This window comes from Pecten maximus, chromosome 15, assembly GCF_902652985.1.
Source record: "Pecten maximus chromosome 15, xPecMax1.1, whole genome shotgun sequence".
Taxonomy (NCBI): domain Eukaryota; kingdom Metazoa; phylum Mollusca; class Bivalvia; order Pectinida; family Pectinidae; genus Pecten; species Pecten maximus.
Window position 1 is genome coordinate 24,163,014 of NC_047029.1, and position 27,318 is coordinate 24,190,331.

General features: G+C 35.1%; 1 protein-coding gene across 1 annotated transcript; it reads right to left on the minus strand.

Moving 5' to 3' along the window:
- Window positions 1-6,516: 6,516 nt before the first annotated feature.
- Window positions 6,517-22,428, minus strand: LOC117343559. Its single transcript, XM_033905973.1, has 4 exons — window positions 22,340-22,428; window positions 21,355-21,618; window positions 9,658-9,834; window positions 6,517-7,518 (listed from the first exon to the last, which is right to left on the minus strand). The coding sequence occupies exons 1-4, from the start codon at window positions 22,377-22,379 to the stop codon at window positions 7,304-7,306; spliced, it is 696 nt and encodes a 231-aa protein (XP_033761864.1). The 5' UTR covers window positions 22,380-22,428; the 3' UTR covers window positions 6,517-7,303.
- Window positions 22,429-27,318: the final 4,890 nt, after the last annotated feature.

Sequence of the window (27,318 nt, forward strand, 5' to 3'; positions counted from 1 at the left end):
CTACCTGGAATCAAATTCAAATTAACCGTTATCATTGTCTGTAAATACAAATATATTTTGTCAGTATGATATTTTTCTGTAAAACTATATTCAGACAATTTCAGGCACAGTGAAATATAGAAAGGCACATTATTTTTGTAAATACTATTTTATATATATCTCACATTTATATAAATTATCATATTTTTTTTCTTATATGATGTCAGATTTGTATGCTATCGTTTCTGTTTTAAGGGTGAAGAAGTATTATACGATGGTAAATATGTGTTGATCCCTCTTAAAAAAACAGTTTTAAATCGAGACTGGGGCCCGGAATACCGTGTAACACGGCCTCTGATTGGCTAACGATAAACAATCTCTCAGACTGCGCGGCGGTCCCTTCCATTATGGAATGCATTACACATTATGTAAGGAGCGATAACTCCTTGAAAAATGTCCAATCAAATCTAAACACGTTTCCGAGAAATAAATTTATCTCAAAAATTTCAAAGACCTCCGGACACTTTATAATTTTACTGTAAGTTTTTTTTTTAAACCGACGAAAAAAGTTCGTCCATCTAGGTAGGACCCATCAGTCGTATTAAAGGCAAAACGGTCGTAGTAAAAGAAATGAAAACCATTCGCAGTAAAGATCAAGTAACGGTCCAAGGGAGATAAATCCTATATCGTATGCCTAATGTCACGAATCACAACAAAGCCATTTGTCCCCCACAGGGACCTAATCATTTGTTACGGTCTACGTGTATTTTGACCTTCCCTAGTGTTTATCACAGGACCCGAATATTTGTTACGGTCTACGTGTATTTTGACCTTCCCTGGTGTGTATCACAGGGACCTGAGAATTTGGTACTGTTTACGTGGAAATATACCGTTTCTGATATTTTCTTGGACTAGATTAAAATTCGGTTAAAAATGATATCCCCGGTGTACATTATATATTTAAAGTTCAGGTAAACTGTAACAAAGCCTCAGGTCCCTGTGTATGTTCCCTAACTTCATTGTTTTCTTTATGCATGGTGAAAAAAGACACACACACGTCTAATCTATAAATAGAAATAAAATAAAATAAAACAAAATGCTAAAATTTCACTACTGTTGTTTAAATTATAGTTCTTGACACCCGTATTATTCTCAATTCTTTTGTATTTTTCGCGCTAGCTTATTCTGTCGTTTGAAACTTCGTGATATTTTTCTAGCGTGATAACTTTTCAAACATTTCATTCCAAAATTAGAATAAAAGAAATGTTTTCGAGAAAATTCAATTCATCTTCGACATCCTCTAGGTAACATTCAAATTCTAAAAATAATTTCTTACAATGTAAAAGTGACAACTTTAAAAGAAATATAAAAAGATACTATATTTTTATTCATAAAAAGCTGAAAGTTCGTTTAAACATTATTTTATTCAACAAGACACAATAACATTACATATACAGAAAATAGCAAATGGGATGGGAAAACAAGCTTAAAGCTTATATTAATTCCTTTCCCAATCACACAGAAAAGCAAATACATCTTCGGAACTAGGACACCTTTTTAATTTTGATAACTAAGAACAAAATAATATTTTACATAGTTATATAAATATACATGTGGTGAATATAATTGACAGACATGCTTTATGACGCCATTTTATTGTTAGACTATAGATAAATGAGTTACCTTTAAGTACGAAGTACAAATGTAACATTTTACATAATTTTGTAGAAGTACATGTGTTGAATAGAATTGATTATAGATGATTCATGACACCATTATATTGTATGACCGTGGATATATAGAGGTTACACAACGAGTGGTTGTTGGATATGGAATTTATTTCACACGAGTAAGTTATTTTTTAAAAGTTACAAAAGACGCTTTAGCGAGTGTTTTTTGCAACTTTTAAAAAATAACTTACGAGTGTGAAATAAATTCCATATCCAACAATTTCGAGTCGTGTGACCTGTTTCTATCGGCTTGATTCAAAGGGAAACGTGGCCAAGTATAATTTCGCGTATGCAAATAAAGTGTACCGGTGACGTCCGGGACCCTGTGATGTGACGTCATTAGATTATTGATGACGTCAATAACAATTGCAGCTTGGGTCAAAGTTCACCGTGTTAGCCAATCGAAATGCGTACAGAGTTTATACCACGTGTGGTATAAACATATTGTTAATCAACAGCTGTAATGAATAACTGATGGTCTGAGAGTTGAATAACACAGGGTATTGTGGTAGAAATAAATTTACCCTACAGTACGAAATACAAATATGTATACGATACCATACAAAACATAAATATTAACTAAAGCGTTTACTTAGATGAATAAATTTTTGTACTGCTAAAAATATTTCCTCATTTTTCTGCTTTGTATAAACATCATTACCCCATAAAAGTGTTTTTTCAGTAAGAATAATATCTAACTGTAATAAAGTATTTTGTCTGATCGTGGTGTATTTTTCACATGAGAGTAAATAATGATGAGTACTCTCAACTGATCCACAGGTACATAATGGACTATCTTCCAGATTTCTAATGTACAAATGTTGATTTAGATTACTACATTTTAGTCTTAAACGTGTGGGTAAAATTTGAAGATGTCTACTTCCAATGTTAAAGTATTTAGGAATGATTACTTTGTCTTTTTGTAAAAAACCTTTAATTATATTGGCCGAGGAATTTTCGCGAATATCTAAAGGTAATAGATTCCATAAATGTACTGACGAGGATAAAAAAGAGTCTTTATAATACTGAGTTCTACAATTAATTAAAAGTAAATTATTTGAATTTCTGGTATTATGTCTGTGGCTTTCTGACACCCGGCATGGGATTAATTCAGATAGATATGATGGAGTTTTTTTATGATACATTTTGTGAAACTGTAAAATTTTATGATTTTCCCGTCTTTTAGATAGCTTTTCCCACCCAACATCTTTATATAATAAACTTACACTTGATAATTTTGTAGCAACCGTGACTATTCTCGCAGCTTCTATCTGTATGTTTTCTAAGTTTTGACTTAAATATTTTGGTAAATTATCCCAGACAAAATCAGAATACTCCAATATAGGTCTTATAAAAGAGAGATAAATTGTTTCAAGAGAATTTCTATCGAGGATGTTTTTTAAATTTCTTAATACAGCCAGTCTTGGTGAAACTTTCTTCAATATATAATCAATATGGTTATTCCATGTACCATCATCAGACAACAATACTCCTAAATGTTTGTGAGATTTTACACTAGTTACATTTATATTATTCATAGTTATAGGGTCATAAGTTCTTTGTGAAGTTTTTTTTGCTGAATAATAACGATTCTGTTTTGTCTGGATTGAATTTTACTAACCACTTGTTCGCCCATGTATGTATTCTGGATAAATCATTATTGATAGTGTTAATAGCAACTTTAGGATTTTCAACTAAAATGTACAATGCAGTATCATCTGCAAACAATTTTATTTTACAGTTAATATCATTTACTATATCGTTTATATATACCAGGAAGAAAAGAGGGCCTAAAATTGAGCCTTGAGGTACGCCTGCAGTAATATTTTGAGTTTCAGAAGAAATTCCATTAAGTACAACTCTTTGACATCTGTCAGATAAATAGTTTTTACACCAAGACAATAGTTTCCCAGAGATACCCGGTTTTTGTAGTTTGTGTATAAGACCCCTATGCCAAACTCTATCGAAAGCTTTACTAATGTCACAAAATACAACTATAATTTCTTTACCCGCATCTAAAGCCCTCGTGATATCATCTCTAATACTTAATAACTGGTTACTTGAAGAATCCCCTGGTGTAAATCCTGACTGACATTTTGTAAAAAAATTTGTATCTCTATAGAAATTATAAATATGTTTAAAAATACACCTTTCCATTAGTTTACCTACGATACTTATCAAAGATATAGGTCTGTAATTTGATACAATACATGTATTGCCTTTTTTTAAAGACTGGCGTGACATTTGCTTCTTTCCATATAGAAGGATATATACCACAATCGATAGATTTATTAAAAAACTTGGAAAGAATTGAAATTATTGAATTTGATTTTGCTTCTTTAATGGTTTTAGGACTGATACTATCGGGACCTGATGCTTTAGAAGTATCTAACATACATATTGCATCTTTAATATCTTGTTCAGATATGAAAATGTTTTCCAGTTTATTTTCTGGAGTAACTATATTACGCGGAAGTGTTACATGGGAGTCATCAATTGTAGACTGGCTTATAAAGTAATTATTAAAAATATCTGCCTTTTGTTTATCGTCCCCATAATTTATATCGTTATGTAATAATGTAGGTATACGAGATTGTTTTGTTGAAAACTTTGTAAAAGTATTAATTAGTTTCCACCAGTCTCGTGTCGAAGTAGACATAATTTTTATTTTACCCGTTAACTTTAAAACATATTCACTTTTTGCTTTCCTTATAGCATCTATACATTTATTTCTTGCATGTTTAAATTGCTGCCAATGATATGGAGTTTGTGTGTTTTTAGCTTTCCGATGTAATCTTTTTCGAACCCTTATTAGTTTTCTTACTTCACTATGTATCCATGGTGGCTCACTATGTCTTATTAAAATGGTTTTATTAGGAATACATTTTTTTGCTATTTCTAAAATTTTTGAATTAAAAAAGATAGCGAATTCATCAACGGTTAAATTTTCAAGTGGGCCACTCCAGTCAATATCATTCAAGCTATCACAAAACCTTTTATAATCACCATTTTTATATAACCAAATACGTCTTTCAATGTTAATATTCAAAGTATTATGGTGTAGATGGGACAGTGGTATCTAGTATCAGCTGGTAAAAACGATTCGCCGACAACAACTTTCTTAATAACATTTAAATCATTTGTCAAAAGTATATCTAGGAGAGACGATGAGTGTTCAGTAAAATGAGTAGGCTCATCAACAAGTTGGATAAGATTATATCTATACATTAAATCAATAATTCGACAAGGGTTAACGGCTAACTGGTTTTCATTAAAATCACCTGTAATTAAAATACTATCAGATTTACAATTTGTTACCAAATCAATATAGTGGTCAATTAAATTCCAAGTTTCATTTCCAGAGTTTGGTGGTCTATAAAAAGTTCCCAACATGATAATCCTATTATTGATATGCAATTCAACCCAAATACATTCAAGATTATTTACTTCAAATTCCGGGCGTCGAAATGCAGTAATATCTTTATTGACATACACAGCAATACCTCCACCAATTCTATCTGACCGTGATTTTACAAATGGATCATGAAACTTAGAATTCAAAAGTTCACTTGAATTTTCTGTATTCGGTGTTAACCAGGTTTCAGTAAATGATAAACTGTCATACTGGTGTAATTCACTGAAAATTAAATCAGTTTTTGGTAATAAACTCTGAACGTTGTAATGTACTAATGCTAAATAATCTTGGTTAAAAATAGTAAAATCAGAACATAGGGAGGAATTTTCAGGACCTGGGTTACTTTCAATATCTCCACAGCGAAGAAGCATATTTATGAGACTAAAAAGATGTGAAATATACATTATAGGTGAAAAGCTTTCAATAACGTATATGAAGTAATAGTACCATTCGCAACGTAATAGTAGGTAAACAAGACCTGACAGTAATATACAGTACACGGTATACTTCATGATTACAATTGCAGGTACAGTATCAAAATGATCCTCAAATACATGTATCTTATCATTACGTATGTTTTTGGAAAGCTTGTCGCGTACAAGCATATAAAGAATCAATATGATTGGTAGAGCATTGATTTTGTATATACAAAATAAATTGGTCGCTAAGACGCAGAGTACATCTAATTGTTTACTGTAAGGTAAACGACTTGACCTCGCATGATACAAACCAGTACGGACACGGTGGGAAAGATAATCAACGGGCATTATGTTATATCATACAAATAGTAGGGATACTCCCGTGTCCAAAAATAACCAGTTTGAAAAATACGAGGTTTAGGTGATATAAAATGGTGCATTTCATTAACACGGTAAGATGTGTTTACTAGTACGACTTATATGTAAATACGCAAGAAATAAGTTTCATTATTCACCACAATAGAGAAAATGAGTTGTAAAAAAATGATAAAAAAGAAACCGAAAAAAGAAAATTTCCTAGAGTAACCATAGGGTTTTGAGGTAAATTTAGTTTGGCCTGCTTTCTACACATCGTACATCCATGTGTATATAATAACAATCAAATATATAAATTTATTTATTAACATTGGTAGATTACTTAGACTTAAACATACATATTACCACATATACAACAACAATTGTGTTCCAATATTAAAGTTTCGACTCACAATAAAGCGTTTCCTCCTTGATCTGCCCCATTATACCATGTTTTCCAAAATATCCATTTAAACTTAGTAATGTATCGAAAGGTGTCCCGAAACTTTAACACTAGCCCCCCACCTCTGGGTTGCAAGTTGGAAACCTATGTGGGACAGTTGCCAGGTACTGACCGTGGTTTTTCCCCGGGTACTCCGGCTTTCCTCCACCTTCAAAACCTGGCACGTCCTTAAATGACCTTGGCTGTTAATAGAACGTTAAGCAACAACAAACCAAACCAAAGTACCGAAAGTAATTAAAGCAATTTACAATTTTTGTAATCGTCCTTTGCGATAAGTATTATTATGTAGTTGATGAATATAATTGTCTGTAGGTTATTTTAAAGTGTTTGATATCCAAATAGACCAAATCCTAAACTAGGTCACTGTGACCTTATATTTTCAAATCGTGACATTTTTCCATCTGTTATTTTAGAAAGCTGATTTTTTTCTTATCAGAAATCACAAAAAATATCATTTTTAAGACAAAATATATAATTTGTTTGAACAATGACAATTCTATTTTTCACTCTATGACCTTGGACATCCAAACTTTGTTTAACATTGAGGAGACACAGAACGCCTCAAACTGGTAGCCCTCCTTAATTACACAACCTGAAAACAGTTCTTAAAGAGGCGCTATAGCTATCATACGTATTTACAATTTTGAATGTAAAGCACACCGGGTTTTAGTAAAGGCGCGCATTTCAAAGAAAAATAGTCCATCCTTTCACGCTTTTGTTCCGAAAGTTTTATAGCTGGTCAGGAGCGCGAGCCATCCATAAATGCATGAGCTCCTTAAATTCTTGTACGACTGTCTTAATATTAAGTAACAGCATTGAAATTTAAAATCTTTGTTCTGTGACTAGGCTCTGCTTGTTCGTATGGAGAAAGTGTAGCAATCTGATTATATGAATGGTCTTAGGAGTTTTAAAACAGTTTATTCCGACAACACCATGGATATTTTCAGTACTCGCACAGGTATTTATGTCGTATAACACATGGCCAATCGTTTAACTTGTACCCATAATGAATACCTACGCATTGCTCATATTCGAGTCCATTTGGTTCACCTGAGCTCCAGAAGGCGTCCGTTAGAGGTACTGAGTTACCATTAGCCATTACGTAGTTGTTAGTGCTGTTGTAGTCTTCTCCGTCTACCCAAACGTAGGCAAGGCTATCTGTATAAAAATAGACTTTGTAATTCAAGATTGAAATATATATTAAAGTAGTGCATATGATAATCATTGATAGAAATGCATTTTATTCATAAAAATAATATGTCAAAGAAAAGTTGCAGACGGCACAGGAAATAAACCTTATTACCGGAAATTACGTCCTAAACATAGTGGCGGATCGCATTAAAATTTCTCCGGAATGCATTTAATTATCAACCCATCTCTTCTCTTTTGCTTTTATAGCATTCTCAAACATTTGGGTGGTAGTAAAAGCGAATAGTTTGTAATATTGTTATGGTAAGGAAATATAAAACAGCCTTATCCTGATTTAATGTGCTCACTCTTCCATTAGGCTTGAAACGCAAAACCCAATTCGTGTTAATTTGTTTAAAACATTTTTTTATAGTAAGTCCATACTTATAGGTCCCATCACATACTCTATACTGAAACCCAACTTGAACCACTATTTATACGAAGACAAAATCATAAATTAATTTTCATGTACAAAATTCTTAATAATTACGCACCAAATTATCTTACTAACAGTATCCAACCTTTTATAAATGTAAATAATACTTATAACTTCAGAAATAATAGAGTTTTTAATATACCGCAGTCAAGAACTACTAATTATATGAATAGCTTCTTTCCTTCTACAATGGTTAAATGGAATGAACTTGATCCCTCTTTACGAGACTCTATGTCAATTTCAACGTTTAAAAAGAAGCTTATAAAAATACCTAATAAACCTGTCTCTAATACGTTTATCAATTGTGTTCCGAGAAAACTTAATATCATTTTATGTCAATTAAGAAATTCTAAAAGTGATCTTAATTTTGATAAATTTCAAGATCACCTAATTGATGATACTTCTTGTAATTGTGGTGCACCTAGGGAAGATCTTACTCTTTTTTTCTTTCAATGTCCTTTGTATGATAATATTAGACATTACATTTTTAGTATTCATGACTTATTAGGCTACTTAGATTTGCACTGCCTATTATATGGTATCAATAATGATTCTGACCATTTAAATAATATCATCCTTATAAATGTTGACTCTTATATAAGATTATCAAAGCGTTTCTGTACTTACTCGTGAAAAATACACATATATGATATAATATGATATTTGTATATTAATAATGAAAAATATGTTAACTGTATATTAACAATATTCTCAATGGGAATTACATACAAAAGTGTGTAAGTGGGTGTGCGTGTGTGTGAAAGCTGAATTAGGTTATAGTTAGAAATGTACATACATTTGTGTATCTACCGGAATAGAAGAAGACTGATATAGGCATAGCCTGTTGTCTGATTATTTTGTAAATACTCATTTAATGACTGTAATTAATGTACTTTGTTAAAATGTATTTACAATAAAATATTTTTGAAATTGAAATTAGGCTTGAAACGCAAAACCCAATTCGTGTTAATTTGTTTAAAACATTTTTTTATAGTAAGTCCATACTTATAGGTTATTTCGGATACCAGTCTTATTAAGATACAGTACTTGATGGATTATGTTCGATTTCGCACTCTGCGCCCCTCGAGTCACCACCGCTTTATATAGATATATATAAATATATATATAAAAACGAAAAAAAAAAAAAAAAAATATTAAACAAACAAAAATACTCAGAACATAAAAAAAGGAATAAAAACAAAGAAAACCCAAAAACAAAGCATACTGGTCTGCTTCTTTGTTTACATCAACAGAACCTGAGGTCGTCATGCTGCTAAAGTGACTACCTTTGATCTTGGTTGTAGCTTCTCTATGATCTCAAAAAGGAAACGCATCTTTCATGACCAATTAAGTTGCTAGTTGGTGCATTCAATTTTCCCATGAAATATTCCAGGTGTGCAGATAGCGAAATCGAACGTAATCTAAAGAGTATCGCCGATGAATCTATATACATTTGCTTCCATCTTCGCTAGCCAAGACTTCTGATAACGTGACACTCCTCGAACCCTTGGTAGTGTAGAGTGTAACGTAATCAAAAGCCTTGGCTAGCGAAGATGATTACGGAGATGATTTTGTCCTAAATATCGAATTTTTCGGTAATCTGAGCATATTGACTGTGTGAATATATATATCTTATACATATTGTACATAATTCCATTCAGGAGTGGACGTACTGTTAAAGTAGTCTCTAAGAACACCCTCCACGGCCAAAAGTCTCTCGAATGATTCCACCCTAAAGAGGTGTCCATTGTCCCGTTCACACTGGGCAGCTGCGCCATGCTTGTCCTGGTCGTCCGTTTTCAGTGAATAGCAAAGGCTAGTGTTTTTGTCATAACCGCACATATGATCAGCTGCAATGGAATACCATCAATTTAAAGAAAAAAATACTGAGTAATTCATCAACTTATATATATATATATTGTTTTTATTTGATTGTGTTTTGCTAGAAGTAAGAGACATATGATAAAAGCATAACAATTTGAGTCAGCATTCAAACTACTATCACAGGTGTTTGATTTACAGTTATGACACGAATGCTAATATCCGTTGTGTAAGTCTTTATGAAAAAAACCTTTACAAAACATTTGTTTGACAACTGTATACTATAGAGCACTAAAACATAGCATGCTATCTAAGAAAGAACCTTGGATAATAGAACAGAAGACGCTTATCATCTGAACCATCTGGTCTGGTTCTGCATCATCTTTTCAATGCCCCTTATTAATTTGAGATTTTGTTTTTCACACATGGAAACTTTCTTCTTTTTCAATTTTGTGATGTATGTAATAATGCATGATAATGTATAACAATGAAACTGTTCAATTAATATATATGATAAACATTTTCATTGATTATCTATAAGCCTGTTTATGCAAGTATATTGTACCGTAAATCAATATTTTAATCTTTGCACTTTCTATTATTACCTGTAAATCAATGTATTTATCTATACACAATTAATTATCACCTGTAAATCAATATATTCATCTTTACACTGTTTGTTAGTATATGTACCTGTAAATAAATTTGTATATCTTTACACTGTGTGTCATTACCTGTAAATCAATCTTTTTTCTATCATGACACTATTCAATATTACATGTACATCAAAATATTCATATTAACACTTTCATATTTAAGAAATAATTAACGATGAATCGTGTATTGTTGCAGGATATACAACGAGGACGAGGATATTTTGTAATTAAATTAATAACGAAGGCCGCAGGCCTGAGTTATTGATTAAAATTGCAAAATATCCGAGTCCGAGTTGTATATCCTGCAACAATACACGATTCAAAGTTTATTATTTCTATTCTACCATGTACTGTTTAGTTCTGAGATCGACCTCTTTCTAATAGAAAAACAGCAAAGAAACCCCGGGAAAACATTGTAATTGATTTCTTGAGTATGGCATTATTTGCTGATGAAATATACAGGCAATACAGTACTACGATCAAGAGCATCTATCATATGGCATTGATTTTGAAAATTAAAAAAAAAAAAAGGGGTAAAAAAAAAAAAAAAAAAAAAAGAAAAAAAGAAGGGGGACCTCCGTAGGATTCGAACTCGGGTCGTGATAAAAATGTATTGAAAGACTAACCCATTAGCCCACTCGGCTATAGTAACCTTTTATAAAATTGTAACAGGCGTGACTCACGACCGTGTATTATTGGCACGAGCGTGTATTATTGGCACGAGCGTGGGTTATTGGAAAATAATACATGGTTTTAAACCAATCAAAACTGGCGTTGCATAGCAAACATGGTAGAATACCTATTAATCAATATTTCAATCTATACACTGCTTATTATTACCTGTGTTCCTGTTATATTCATAACCCCGCTAAGTAAAAAAAAAAAAAAAAAACAAGGAGCCGCAAAACTTGGCATTATCCCCCGCGCCCCGCAGTTGGTATGAAAACCCAAATACATATATATATTTATTAAAGACTAGAACACCAAATAGACATTTCAGGTCATGGCTTTATTTTCGATTTGCCCTCATCGATGAGTGCTTGGCAAAATCGACAACATTAATAATATAAACAATACAACATTTGAAATTGGTGTATAGGATAACCATCATACACAGAGACTTAAGTGAAACAGAAAAGTTGTTAATTGATCATACTGTTATTAATTAATTCATCAGAAATTGATAATTACTTGAAATGTATTTGTCACAAATATATGTCTGATAATCAAGAAAACAGCATTATCTATAAATGCCTATTAATTTTTCAATCAATTAAATGCACTATCGATAAGTGCCAACCAGCAAATAATAAACTGCACTATCGATAAGTGCCAACCAGCAAATAATAAACTGCACTATCGATAAGTGCCAACCAGCAAATAATAAACTGCACTATCGATAAGTGCCGACAAGCCAATAGTTGATTGCACTATCGATAAGTGCCAACCAGCAAATAATTAATTGCACTATCGATAAGTGCCACTAAGCAAATAGTAATTTCTTAAACACAAATTGATAATGTTCCACTACTATGCACCATCACTAAGTGCCAGTAGAAATCAATAGCTGTGATAACTGCAAAAAGACACTATCGATAGTGTCAAATAATCCAGATTTGACGTGGTTCCGAATGTCCTGATATATTGAACATGTTACACATACCTTACCTTGTAAACAATACAAATTGGGCTCAGGATCACCAACGAGCCAATTAACCATGAAGAAACTTTAGCAGATACCAATAGTCTATGAATTCACATTGTCTGCTTACTATACCTTCCCAAAGCACCAGGAATTACCACAATTGAGCTTGGTAAGTTACGAATGATTGTTCAGGTTTCCAATGTGGAATGTCATTTACACGTAACTGAATGCAATGCTGCTGCCCAGATGTTGATGCACCAAGTAATGTAGCCGAAATATCAATCAGGCAATTTCTGAAACACAAAACAAACCCAAGAGCAGTATCTGACAAAATAACGACCTAAATATATAGGGTTGGGTGGGTGGGATGTCGCTCATCTAGTAAGTCGCCATGACAGAAGTGACTAATATGCCACTCAACCGGAGTTATAGAATCCGGAAAATACCGGTACAAAAATTCCGGAAATAATTTTTAGAGAAATTAAATGTACTTTGCTTTAATAAATTATTTTATTGGTGAACAATAAAATGTCTTATTAAAGACTAGAACACCAAATAGACATTTCAGGTCATGGCTTTATTTTCGATTTGCCCTCATCGATGAGTGCTTGGCAAAATCGACAACATTAATAATATAAACAATACAACATTTGAAATTGGTGTATAGGATAACCATCATACACAGAGACTTAAGTGAAACAGAAAAGTTGTTAATTGATCATACTTTTATTAATTAATTCATCAGAAATTGATAATTACTTGAAATGTATTTGTCACAAATATATGTCTGATAATCAAGAAAACAGCATTATCTATAAATGCCTATTAATTTTTCAATCAATTAAATGCACTATCGATAAGTGCCAACCAGCAAATAATAAACTGCACTATCGATAAGTGCCAACCAGCAAATAATAAACTGCACTATCGATAAGTGCCGACAAGCCAATAGTTGATTGCACTATCGATAAGTGCCAACCAGCAAATAATTAATTGCACTATCGATAAGTGCCACTAAGCAAATAGTAATTTCTTAAACACAAATTGATAATGTTCCACTACTATGCACCATCACTAAGTGCCAGTAGAAATCAATAGCTGTGATAACTGCAAAAAGACACTATCGATAGTGTCAAATAATCCAGATTTGACGTGGTTCCGAATGTCCTGATATATTGAACATGTTACACATACCTTACCTTGTAAACAATACAAATTGGGCTCAGGAACACCAACGAGCCAATTAACCATGAAGAAACTTTAGCAGATACCAATAGTCTATGAATTCACATTGTCTGCTTACTATACCTTCCCAAAGCACCAGGAATTACCACAATTGAGCTTGGTAAGTTACGAATGATTGTTCAGGTTTCCAATGTGGAATGTCATTTACACGTAACTGAATGCAATGCTGCTGCCCAGATGTTGATGCACCAAGTAATGTAGCCGAAATATCAATCAGGCAATTTCTGAAACACAAAACAAACCCAAGAGCAGTATCTGACAAAATAACGACCTAAATATATAGGGTTGGGTGGGTGGGATGTCGCTCATCTAGTAAGTCGCCATGACAGAAGTGACTAATATGCCACTCAACCGGAGTTATAGAATCCGGAAAATACCGGTACAAAAATTCCGGAAATAATTTTTAGAGAAATTAAATGTACTTTGCTTTAATAAATTATTTTATTGGTGAACAATAAAATGTCTTATTAAAGACTAGAACACCAAATAGACATTTCAGGTCATGGCTTTATTTTCGATTTGCCCTCATCGATGAGTGCTTGGCAAAATCGACAACATTAATAATATAAACAATACAACATTTGAAATTGGTGTATAGGATAACCATCATACACAGAGACTTAAGTGAAACAGAAAAGTTGTTAATTGATCATACTTTTATTAATTAATTCATCAGAAATTGATAATTACTTGAAATGTATTTGTCACAAATATATGTCTGATAATCAAGAAAACAGCATTATCTATAAATGCCTATTAATTTTTCAATCAATTAAATGCACTATCGATAAGTGCCAACCAGCAAATAATAAACTGCACTATCGATAAGTGCCAACCAGCAAATAATAAACTGCACTATCGATAAGTGCCAACCAGCAAATAATAAACTGCACTATCGATAAGTGCCGACAAGCCAATAGTTGATTGCACTATCGATAAGTGCCAACCAGCAAATAATTAATTGCACTATCGATAAGTGCCACTAAGCAAATAGTAATTTCTTAAACACAAATTGATAATGTTCCAGTACTATGCACCATCACTATGTGCCAGTAGAAATCAATAGCTGTGATAACTGCAAAAAGACACTATCGATAGTGTCAAATAATCCAGATTTGACGTGGTTCCGCCAAAGGGAACTGTAGCTTTAACTGCTACAGTGACCACCGCCACACCAAAAAGGGGGGTGGCAGGTCCACGTCAAAAGCCATGCCTGTATTGAAAGTTGTTTAGGGATATGCCCCCCTCCCCAGGAATAGAACTGTTCTAATGCCCCTTGTATTGTATTTAAGAATAATTCATTGCCAACTTCACTTAGGTGAACACCATCTTCAAGATACAAATCGTTGTCCAGTTTCAGGTCAGGGTACTTAATATATCCACCCCCCAGCCTATGTAACAGAAAACTAGCAGCCTCCCTGTTCATCCGTATTCTCACTTGATTTGATGCAGAAATGTCAGCTTCTTCCCCCAAATGAAATCTTGGTAATATCTGAGACCAAATCAATATTGTATGGGGCAGAACTTTAGCCAGATCCACAAGAATATCCTTAACAAAGGAGCACAGCTCCAATACAGAACTGCCTTGCCCAATGCTATTGCCCCCACAGTGAATGATTAGCATATCAGGTTGACCTTTCAAGTGCACATTTTCAACTATTACCTGTATAAGCCGGTCTAGTTTTAAACCGCCAATGCCTACCCACTCTATGTTCATCCCAATTCGTTCCATAGCTAACATGGTACCCCCAGGCCTATTTAGGGCATGCTCCTCCGCTCTGCGTATTATGGAAGATCCTACTATCCTCACATTGCAGCCATATACAAATCTGTTATCAAAACCTATCGAACAAAAGATTAACAGGACAAAGAGACCATATTATAAACTATATAATTCCTGATACAAGAGAAGCTAGCCAGTAATTAATGACAGTCAACTAATACATGGTGTATAGCGATTATTAACGAGTTATTTGCCCTTGAAATATACTGTCATTTATGCCGCTATGTGCCCTGAATGGAATAACCCGTGCAACACTTAAGCCAACTGTGGCATAACAATACTTTTTGTTCTTACATATTTGGTGAAACATGATGATCGCCATCTACCAGCCTGCATTATAGTCTCTGAATCCATTCCTAATTGAGCACAACGTGACGCACCACCTATCCTGAATGAGTGTGTTTTGTAGTGGTTTGTATCAACATTGTTGAAAGCCAGTGCCTTACGGAAAACAGAGCTAAATTGATATCGTGTTAATGGTGCAGCATCCAAATGACAAAACAAAAGACCTTCAAGTTTGGGACGAACCTGTAAATAAGCCTGTAATGCACGCAGTGGGCATACTGCTATGTTTTTTGCCTTGCTTATAACTAGTTGCACAGAGTTGCCAGATTGATCAGTCTTGGAAAAACGTATTTTAAGCATGATTTTTTCATGTGACAACTGCACATCCTGAATATGTATAGCTCTGTCTGTATTTCTTCCATTGACAGTTAACTCACCTACTCTCAATAAACCCCAAAATGCCAGAAAATATGCTGCTGTGAACATCTTCGCCTCGTATATTGATTTACATACCCTTATTAAAGTTGTTGGCAATTTAACTAACATTTCAACTGACACAGGGGCACGACTATCCCGCCGAAATTTTTCTCGTCTAAACCCCTCTAACAATTTTTGAACAATAAATGTGTTAGTTGGATCTGTACCAGAATGAGTCTTAGCATAGAAGCTTATCCCACCCAAGTATGTTCTGACTGTTGAATAAGCAACTCCCTTCTTAAACATAAATAGAATAAAATTAACAATATGGGAAGTAGGGGGAGGCCAAATTGCTGGGCGCTTTGTTTGTGACCTGAACTGCTCAAAGGATAATCTTGCGTTTCTATAAGTAGACTTGGTATTATCAGCTACCGAACTATCTATCAATCTGTGGAATTCTGCATGAAAATTGTCCAGAACGCCTGTGGAATGACACAAGCCTGTTGGGATGAATCCTGGGCCAATTCCCGAAAACGCTGAAACTGCAAACGAGAGAGTGCATCTGCCTTAGCATTACTAACCCCTGGTACGTGCATTGCTTTGAACTGGACATTATGGTACATACACTCTAATAGCAAGGGTCTGATAAGGGACATAACTCTGCAGGATCGAGAAGATTTTTTATTTAAAATTTCCACCAGGGCCATGTTATCACAATGAAAAATAACTTTCTTGTTCTGGAATTCCTGGCCCCACACAAGAAGAGCAAGAAATATTGGAATCAGTTCAAGATAAGTAATATCCCTAAAAACCTCAGCCGAGAAGTCAAATTCTGACCACTTCACTACCAACCATTGTTTCTGAAAGAGTGCCCCACAACCTAATGCACTGTTGCCTGAACTGTCTGTGTACAGCTCACAACTCACGTTTGACAACCATTCCTTATCTGGGAAATAACAAACACCATTAAAAGAATGGAAAAACTTGTGTAATGTCCTAAGATCTTCCTTCAAGTTTACACCGAGACGAATGTAATGGTACGCCTTTTTGACACCCGACATGGATTCGTATATCCGTCTACAGAAAGCACGAGCACTAGGTATAGCCCTGGCACAAAATGCAACTTTACCTGCAAAGGACTGTAGGTCTGCCAACTTAATTTTTGACTTACCAAGCACTTGAGTAATTAAGGAACACAGCTCTTCTACTTTCTTTAAAGGAACCCTAACCACCATTTCCACTGTGTCTATTTCCAAACCTAGAAACACTAGACATGTTGTAGGACCTTCAGTTTTATCATCAGATATAGGGACACCCAAATTTGCACAAACCTTATCGAAAGTATCCATTAAACAAGCACATTCAGCCGAATTACCAACAGACCCCAGGAGAAAATCATCCAAATAATGTTCAATATTTGACGTTTTAGCTTGTTGACAAACATGCCACTCTAGGAAAGAAGCAAATTTTTCGAAACGTGCACAGGATATGCTACAACCAAATGGCAAACACTTGTCTATGTAATAATTCCCACTAACTTTGTATCCTAACAAACAATAGTCACCAGGATGAATAGGGAGTAACCGAAATGCCGATTTTATATCTTTTTTACCCAGTAAAGCCCCTTTTCCTAGTTTTTGCACCATTTCCAAAGCCTTATCAAATGAAGTGTACTTAACTGATATTTTAGATTGATCTATAAAGTCATTGACACTGTTTCCTGCTGGGTATGACAAGTGAGTAATCATTCGCATGTCACCACCTTTTTTAGGAACTAGCCCCAAAGATGATATTCTAAGGTTGCTAATGGGGAGCTTAGGGTAAGGGCCCGCAACTCTACCTAACTCTATTTCCTCCTCAAGTTTTTGTACTAGTTGAACTGGACTGTCCAAAACAGACTTGAGATTTTGGGTTTCGATATGCTGTCTGGGGCCTAGATAATTCAAGCGAAAGCCATTATGAAAACCTGCTGCTAATTCATCAGCTATAGCTTGGTCTGGAAAATTGTGAAGCGCCTGTACCAGATTGGACACCCTAATTGGGGAATTGCCTAACTCCCATATTTTGCTGGTTGAATGTTCTGGGCCGCATTTGGTAACTGCCGGGGGAACGAAAGCGAAAATTATTCTGGTTGGCGCCCCGTAACATATGAGGATTATGGCTCTGACGGGGACGGAAGTTCTGGGATGGACCTGCCTTATTACTAGCCCAACATCTAACTGCTGCGTGATTCCCAGAGCAACGTATGCATGTGTGAGAGTAAGAGCACTGTGTACGATGACAAACACCCTCGTAATTGAAAGCATAGCATTTGCTTGAAGGTGCGGGACTGGATGTATTACTAGTAGACCTAGCCGTGCTAGAGGCAACCGACACAAACATTTGCCACAACTCATGGTCAATGCTGGACCAAGTTCTTAGTGGGTTACGAACCTGGCGTAGTCTGAATTGTACATCATAATTTTTCCACCCAAAGCCATTGAAGTTTTTGGCAGCAAATCGCACGGTGCTCATATACTTAATCAACTCCTGGGCCCTTTCTGGCCATTTAACCAAATAGATACTAGTGTATATCAAAAATGCATTGGTCCATTCTTCAATATTATTGACCTTGGATTTTGCCTGGGCTACCCTCAATTGTAATGATCCATTAATGAATACTACATTTTGTCTCATACCTAGCTCAGGGTCTAAATCTAATAGTACCCCTATGTCCAAATATTCATTTTTCCAAATTTTTTCCTTAACAGAAGCATGTACATGATCCCCTAACTGATCACTGACACTGGGAACCATTGGTGGTGGGGGGATATCTAATAATTGGTTCATACCAAAGTTAGCTGAATCCTGTTCTAGCCCCTGGTGGTCCTCCTCTGGGACCTCTTCTGGTTCCTGGTGTATGTCTTCCGGTTCCTGTTGGACCTCCTCCGGTTCACGAGGCAAAGCGTCCCTGGTAGGTGGCCTTGACCTTCTCCTCAACCTTGTATTGCCTCTCGAGGCCCTTCGTCCACGCTCCTTAGGCATGTTATAGGTAAATGGAATCTAAATCCTCGTTGAAATTCAAAAATATCCATATTAGTATCTAATATAAATCATATATTATATATTATGTCTATATGTGATCGTATGTAATTTACTTGTGTCTTGATAAGGGGGCAGATTGCCTCGAAAATTCGACAATTTACTTGTCTGTACTGTCGTTATTACTACTTGACACATATTAGTATATACATATGTATAGAGAATATAACAATCCCTTAAATGACCAGGAGATGAATCAGTTTATCTAGCGTGTTTGATTTCTGCATTAATTCGAACTTGAGCATTCTGTTTTGTTGTTGTTTATTGTTTACGGCACGTGCTCTACTTGGCTAACCGAACCTTTCTAGCAAACATTATCAGGAAATTGGAACAGTATTAGTGTTTTGTTATAATTCTGACCATGAATAAGTTACAGTTTTGTTTATTTAGTTTAATTTCATATAACAGTACAACACATGTACGAGTGCGGTGTAAATGTTTCCCTTCTAAATAAACTTGATAAGATTATTTCAATATTCCAGATTAAATCTAAAACCGATGTGCTGAAACCTACATGTAGCCTATGACATGATCAATAGGCCTAAACCACATTTCGCATATTGGAAATTTGGCGTGACCCCGTATAGGACACATTTTAAACCGTGGGGTATTAATCATAACATCAACCCACGACATTTAAATGCCATTCCGAATATGCACACATGTTCTTACTCGTTTCGACCACATCCTTTGTCTTTGAACCAAAATACATATCTAGAATGATATATAGGCTAATCAGCTATTACAAATTGAAATGACACTACCTTACCACACTGTATACAATACCGATTACTTGGATTGAATTTGCCGATCTCGTTGATGTCGCTCATCTAGTAAGTCGCCATGACAGAAGTGACTAATATGCCACTCAACCGGAGTTATAGAATCCGGAAAATACCGGTACAAAAATTCCGGAAATAATTTTTAGAGAAATTAAATGTACTTTGCTTTAATAAATTATTTTATTGGTGAACAATAAAATGTCATATATCAAGCTCAAAGTAAGAGTTATTAAGGAAACTGTAATTTGGTATTTTTGATTATGTTTCCATGGTAACAGAAAAAATACCGAAAATGGAAGGTCCGCAATATCAAAAGGCACAACTAGGCACTAGTCTGATATATACAGAAAGTTTCAATGAGCTGCGTTAAACGGTTTTGGAGTTATAGCCCGGAAACAAAACGAAACAGTAATTTGGTATTTTTGATTGTTTCCATGGTGACAGAAAAAATACCGAAAATGAAAGGTCCGCAATAGCAAAAGGCACAACTAGGGCACTAGTCTGATATATACAGGAAGTTTCAAGGAGCTGCGTCGAACGGTTTTTGGGTTATAGCCCGGAAACAAAAGGAAACAGAAATTTAGAATTTTTTTATTAAGTTTCCATGGTGAAAGAAGAAATACCGAAAATAGAAGGTCCGCAATAGCAAAAGGCATAACTAGGCACTAGTCTGATATATACAGAAAGTTTCAAGGAGCTGCGTTAAACGGTTTTGGAGTTATAGCCCGGAAACAAAAGGAAACAGTAATTTGGTATTTTTGATTAAGTTTCCATGGTGACAGAAGAAATACCGAAAATGGAAGGTCCGCAATAGCAAAAGGCATAACTAGGCACTAGTCTGATATATACAGAAAGTTTCAAGGAGCTGCGTTAAACGGTTTTGGAGTTATAGCCCGGAAACAAAAGGAAACAGTAATTTGGTATTTTTGATTAGGTTTCCATGGTGACAGAAAAAATACCGAAAATGGAAGGTCCGCAATAGCAAATAGCACAACTAGGGCACTAGTCTGATATATACAAAAAGTTTCAAGGAGCTGCGTTGAACGGTTGTGGAGTTATAGCCCGGAAACAGTAATTTGGTATTTTTGATTAAGTTTGCATGGTGACAGAAAAAATACCGAAAATTGAAGGTCCGCAATAGCAAAAGGCACAACTAGGGCACTAGTCTGATATATACAAAAAGTTTCAAGGAGCTGCATTGAACGGTTTTGGAGTTATAGCTCGGAAAGAAAAGAAAACAGTAATTTAGTATTTTTGACTAAGTTTCCATGGTGACAGAAAAATACTGAAAATGGAAGGTCCGCAATAGCAAAAGGCACAACTAGGACACTAGTCTGAGATATACAGAAAGTGTCAAGGAGCTGCATTGAACGGTTATGGAGTTATAGCCCGGAAAAGAATCTCGGACGGACACACGGACGGACGCACGCACGCACGCACGCACGCACGCACGCACGGACGGACGGAGCCCAATTTAATATCCACCACAAACGCGTTTCGCGGGGGATAAAAAAACAACAACAACAACAACAACAACAACAACAACAACAACAACAACAACAGACAAATAAACAAAAAACACGACAGTACTCAACATCATGTCAACATGTTTAACATACGAAAAAGAAACAACAATTAACACCACAGAAACACACCTGATGTATCCCCTCGCAGATATAGCTCTCTTCCGGCGTCAGATGATAACTCTTCTTCGATTGTAGTATTTCTGCAGTATCCTCTACATCCATTAGTGTTTGGGTTATACGTCATTGTCTGGCAGCATGATTCCATAGAACACCTCACCGTACAGTGAATACGTCCTCTAGCCGTGATTTCAAACATTGGATTATCATACAGCTTTCCCGATTGGTCATAATTACGTATCCATGACGTTGATGGAAGATCCGCGGAAGTTCGACCTAGGGATTCGTTAACATTATTAGTATCATAACCAGAATTATTTGTGTGTGAACGCAGAAGAAGTTCCGAACGGAAATATGTTAACATAACGTAATATACTTCTACATATATGAGAGGTAGACATCTGAAAATAAGTATTTTTTCTCACTAGCTACTTGATATTCAAGAACTCGCATTTACAGGAACACTTTCTTTCAGAACGGAACAATATAATAGAGGACGAAGGAATTACAATTCAACTCTAAACTGCTAAAACATGCTAAAATACTGATTTGTATGGACAATGTTGGTAAAAACAATACTAAAAGACGAGGTGTTTCGGAAAGGGAAGACATCCGTTTCAATAATGGGACTAGGCGTATATTTGGATCAAATACATGGATACCACGCCCTCCAAATAAGAGTCGGTGAAGTGACAACGAAAATATTAATCCTGCATCTACCTCTTCTCACAATTATATGCCTCAGTCTTATCAAACAGAAATATTAAACCTCTTGTGAATAAAAAAAACCGTACAAGCTACAGTGTATTAATTCTGATCTGTGTCATTATTCAAATGGATTAAAACGTGTCATGTAGGCCATGACTTGCCTTTGAGGAAACGTCAACCAGCAGTGTCTGCCATATACAATTCCAAAATATTGTAGAAAAGACATAACAGTATACTAATACTAGTAGATTCTAGTAGTTTATAGTTCATACTTAAACAGAAATCTTACCAATCCAGATCATCAGGAGAGAAAGTAATATGTTAATCATGGCTCGCTATACTCCCGTTTGTAATCCCTCCTGTTCCAGAGCATCCTCTGAACTCCTTCACCGGTAAACAAGAGATACATATTTGAAAATGGTATTGATTTTACACAACATTTTGCCAGGTATTTCTTCATAATTATTTATGTTGTATCTAATAGGTTTGTAAACATATGTACACACCAGACATGTCAAACCAATACATTTATTGTATTCTCCGCATGTTTTGATAAGTTACACATTCACGTTAAACAAATCATGACCTAGAAAATGACTTTACCAATATGTTTCAATGATATCATTGTTAATTATATCGATATAGATTATCTGTTGTATAGGGTAGCAAAATTAATGCATTCTCTTCAAATAATGCCTTGTTTTTGTGATAAATTGATATTCAAACATATGTTGTTAAGTTATATGCACAGCCAATAACATCAGATAATACCGACACCTGTATAACAATGACCACGAAACAATATTTACAAGCATTACCCCATCATGGTCAGTGCTACAGCTTTACTTAGTCATTAGGTGTTTGTTTGCACGTACTTTAGCGGTCCGATCACACGCTGTATTTTGTCATTTTTGGAGTTTAATAGACTCACAGCAGTAGATATTATAAATTACGACAGTGGCAAGTGAAATACAAAGGGAGAAAAAATGGTAGCATGTAAAAACGGACAAGGCGTTAGGGCGGAAAGCCGACTCGCCCTCGGGACAGCACTTCAGCGTTTGTTTTCGATCATTTTGGATATACCTTGCCATACAGGGATACATGTATAAGTCACCACACATAGAGATAGAAAGATAGATAATCTTTATTTCCTCATTTAAATGAGATTACAAACAAATATATATGGTGCAGTGAAATGAATTACATAGGTGATATATTATTGATATCGATATTAGCAGTTCGTTGTTGATCTAGTTCATGTTTTAATTATCACTTATAATATTGCGTCAATTTTCAAATACATTTTAGGTATCAATTTTGCAATGCATTTTATCATTTCAATCCATTCTTTTTTGATAGAGTCTCCTCATCTGCCCGTTTGCCAAGGATAAATTTTGCTTGTGTAATTTTACTCATCTCCGTGAATTTCACGTAGTCGGTGACAGGGAGGAAATTCACATTTGACACTAGAATCAAGTCTCTTTCAGCGAAGAGAATGTGGCATTCAATGAGGAAATGGACCACTATATCAGTTACCGTTTTACCACATAGCTTATAGACGGTGGGATAGACTTCCGAGACAAATGACAGTTGTATTAGTTCTCCCAACAGCCATGTTTCTCTAACATTAAGTTTAGATATTTTCCAAAGGGGATGTATATCTAGTTTGACATGAACACTGCTGAAAACACGCATGGACCTTTAGATGGAATGTCATCATCTGGATTGCATAATCTGAAAAATTCCGCTATATTATACTCTCACATTATCTTAAGTACGTCCGGTATAAATACTAATTAACCCTTGTTGTTGGTCAAATGTGCTGTCAATCTTGTGTCGAAAATTTGTTTCCATAAAAAAACATCCTCTCCTGTTGAATTTCCGTGTAAATCTCACGGAGGCCTAATGAGGCTATGGTTACTGCGTCCATAGGACGAGTGTCGTAACCTATTCTACGTGCGGCTTTACGTTGGAATATTTCGATGTTATTTACCGAGTAGTTAGACAAATTGCTCCACAATTCACAACCGAATAAGAGAGATGGTGAAATTATCCTTTTCCATATCGACACACTTGTGACGGGGCTCATTCCGTTTTTGTGGACTCGAATTGAAATGAAACTATTCAGTTTCTTTCTATTTTATTAAAGATTCTCGTTTAGCAAGATCGCTTTTGGGGTTTTCATTAAAGATGATTACTGCGTATTTTTTTTTTTTGAATTTTCAATTGGAAGTTTTTCCTGGTGGAGCGATACTTTGCATTTTTGCAACGTGGATCCTTCTTCTTTCAGGACGAAAAAGCACAGCTGCACATTTGGTGGAGTTGTAATTAAGTCTCCATTTACGCGAGTAGTTGTATACAATATCAAGGAGCCGTTGCAACATTCTGTTACATCCAGATATGATACAAGTTTCATCTGCTAGTAGTATACAAGGGACGTGTATGCTTTCTACCATTATTCCGTTTTGCGACACATCTAGTTCCTGCGCTAGACCGTCAATCATGACGAGAACCATCCAGGTAGATATGGTTCGGCCTTGACCGACGCCCTGTGTGACGAAGAAGGGTTCCGACATTTTTCCCACCAAAGAGTACTATGGCTTTCACATTTTGAAATGAATGAAAAGACCTGTTATCCAAACACCATTAAAAGCTTTCTGGTTGTCCAAAAAAGCTATACATACCGGAGAAGACGTCTCCATATAGTGAGATTTACTTTCATGAAGAATGAATCCTACCGTGATACTACCACATCCCCGGCGAAAACCTTGTTGGAATTCAGAAGGGAAATTGTTCATTTCTGAGAACAGAACTAACCGCCTATAGATTATTATTTCGAAGAGTTTCTGAATTACCGACATTAGTGTTATATCCCCATAACTGTTAATCCTGTCTTTGTTATTTCCTTTATATAACGTTACAACTATCCATAACTTGAAATGTTCTGGACAGATTTCACTTTGTATAATATTGTTATATATTTTCACCAGTAATTCCACAATAATATCAGACAGACATTGAAGATGTTCGACAGATATCCTGTCGTGACTAGCTGCTTTCCTCTACTCATCAGTTTCAGCTCAAACAAAGTATCTTCTATTGTTATTGGGGTATAAAGGATCGTTTCAACGTTGTTAAATGTCTGTACGCGTAAATTTGCTATTTCTGATTCAATGCGATTTTTGAAATCTTCGTCATAATGATCCATGTGTAGACTACTTACATGTTTATAGTGCTGGAACCATACCCTCGGGACGGCACTTCAGCTTTTGTTTTCAACAATTCAATCTATAGATAGACAACACATATATATCGGACCATCGATCATTTTTGGACATACCTTGCCATACAGGGATACGTGTCACCACACATAGACATATCATTCCACTAATTTTATAATCCACTCTCCGAGCTCCGGAAAATTACGCGTATAGTGGATTCTTACAAAAGTTTGCAAGCAAAAAATGTTTCATACCTGTATTAAACTTAAAAATAATTGACATCAACGCTTTGTGATTAATTTTTGAAATTGATTTTTAAAATGAAAAGTTGTTTAATGTACAATTTAACTGATCTTATAAGGGATTCTTTTTCACAAATCAAAATGCAACGTCAAAGACCGTATTGTGACATCACAATTTTCGCGCCATTTTCGGATTTTTCATTTGAGGTATAATTAATTTTCCCTTGTTTATATTCGGAATGGGGCTTTCTGATTTTGAGAGATTTTTTTCATACCTATAAAATGTTTTGATTTTCAAATTCGATATAGAAATTAATTGATTTTTGAACTCCTTTTTGACAGGGCAGGGTCCTTGGATAATGTTGATAGAAATGTCGTTTTTGTTTGTTTTTGTTTGTTTTTGTTTGTGCGTTTTTTTGTCTTTGAAGCAGTGTTAACATACTGTCAGTTAATGAAGTCATGGGATGCAGAGTCTATAAGTTCTGATACGGATTATAAACTTATGGCATATACCATTTTACTTATCGTTTCACAATGCTGACTTCGGCGCGGAGCTTCATCTGCCCCGACATTACACATTAAGGCTTATGGGGCACGATGAAGGGGTATTTATTTCACTGCAAATTAGAACATAACAAATAAAATAACGGCAATAATTTACAACATTAACCAATTACTAACGACGATAATCACGACATCGATATATCGCATTTTAAGATGATGTCAGATCTATCATTTACTTCCTTATCCTGTGCGCATTTGCCTGATGAAAAAAACCTATTTTTTAAAAGAAGATAACAAATTAGATATTGATGTCAAACATTTTTGTATTGCATCGAGTAACAGTTATCGTTTGAGAGAATCCATCTTAAAGTAGTTTAAAAGCGTTTTTAAAATGTTGCTTGAGAGTTATAACATAACTGACATTGTAGTTTAAGGCAAACTTTTTACATGTCAAAAATGACCTTAATAAATATAAATATGTATGATCTTTCGCTCAGGTATCAAAATTGTTTTCCTGAACAGGTTTAACAAAGAGATAATCTACATAAAACCATGTGCTATACACGATTAACGGCTTGTAGATTTGCTTGCATTTAATGGGTTTTAGTGCAGAAATTGTCCAATAATTTGAGGCCGTAGGACATTTGTGTCGTGCGATATATATAGTCATATTTTGTGTATAACTGAACTCGAGTGGTCTCCCTCATACCAAATATGACCTTTCCATTCATCGTACAATGTACCGTGTGGCTGTGGTACTTTTATAATTATCATGTATACATGCATTTTAACACAGTCAATATAACATGATGTCTGTCGCCATTCTCGGTCCGGGAGTGGCATTTGTGTGCGGTGAAAATTAAGGATATTTTCATTTTAAGCAATTTCCTCTTCCTGGTGATCTTTCGACTCTACACGGCTCTTAAGCTGAGCCTTGGTCACTACGACGAAGGCTTTTGGTTGTGTCCCCTGGCCAGAACATACCAAATTGGCAGCTACTGTACTTCTCCAATCATATACTATTATAGTAGTGGGACGGCCTGTTTGCCCATTGTCAGTGTAATGTGAACTTGTGTCTTGCTGGCTTTCTTTGGCAGTCTATTTCAGTGAGGTAGCACTATAAAGTAGGTATCAGCTCCGAGCTGCCACACGGACAAACATAAACATACCACAGCCTCCTAGACACACAAACATACTTTTCGTAGACAGGACACCGTCCTTAAAAGATAATAGATGTTGATAGGACATTAAACAATACAAAACCAAAGGAAGTTGGTATTGTTTATCGTACAATAAACACA

Coding starts and splice junctions, on each gene's coding strand:
- LOC117343559 (XM_033905973.1), bottom strand. CDS start 22,379: ATGATTAACATATTACTTTCTCTCCTGATGATCTGGATTG. Junction 21,619..22,339: donor TCTCCTGATGATCTGGATTG/GTAAGATTTCTG, acceptor ACGAATCCCTAG/GTCGAACTTCCGCGGATCTT. Junction 7,519..9,657: donor TCTTAGAGACTACTTTAACA/GTACGTCCACTC, acceptor ATTTTTATACAG/ATAGCCTTGCCTACGTTTGG.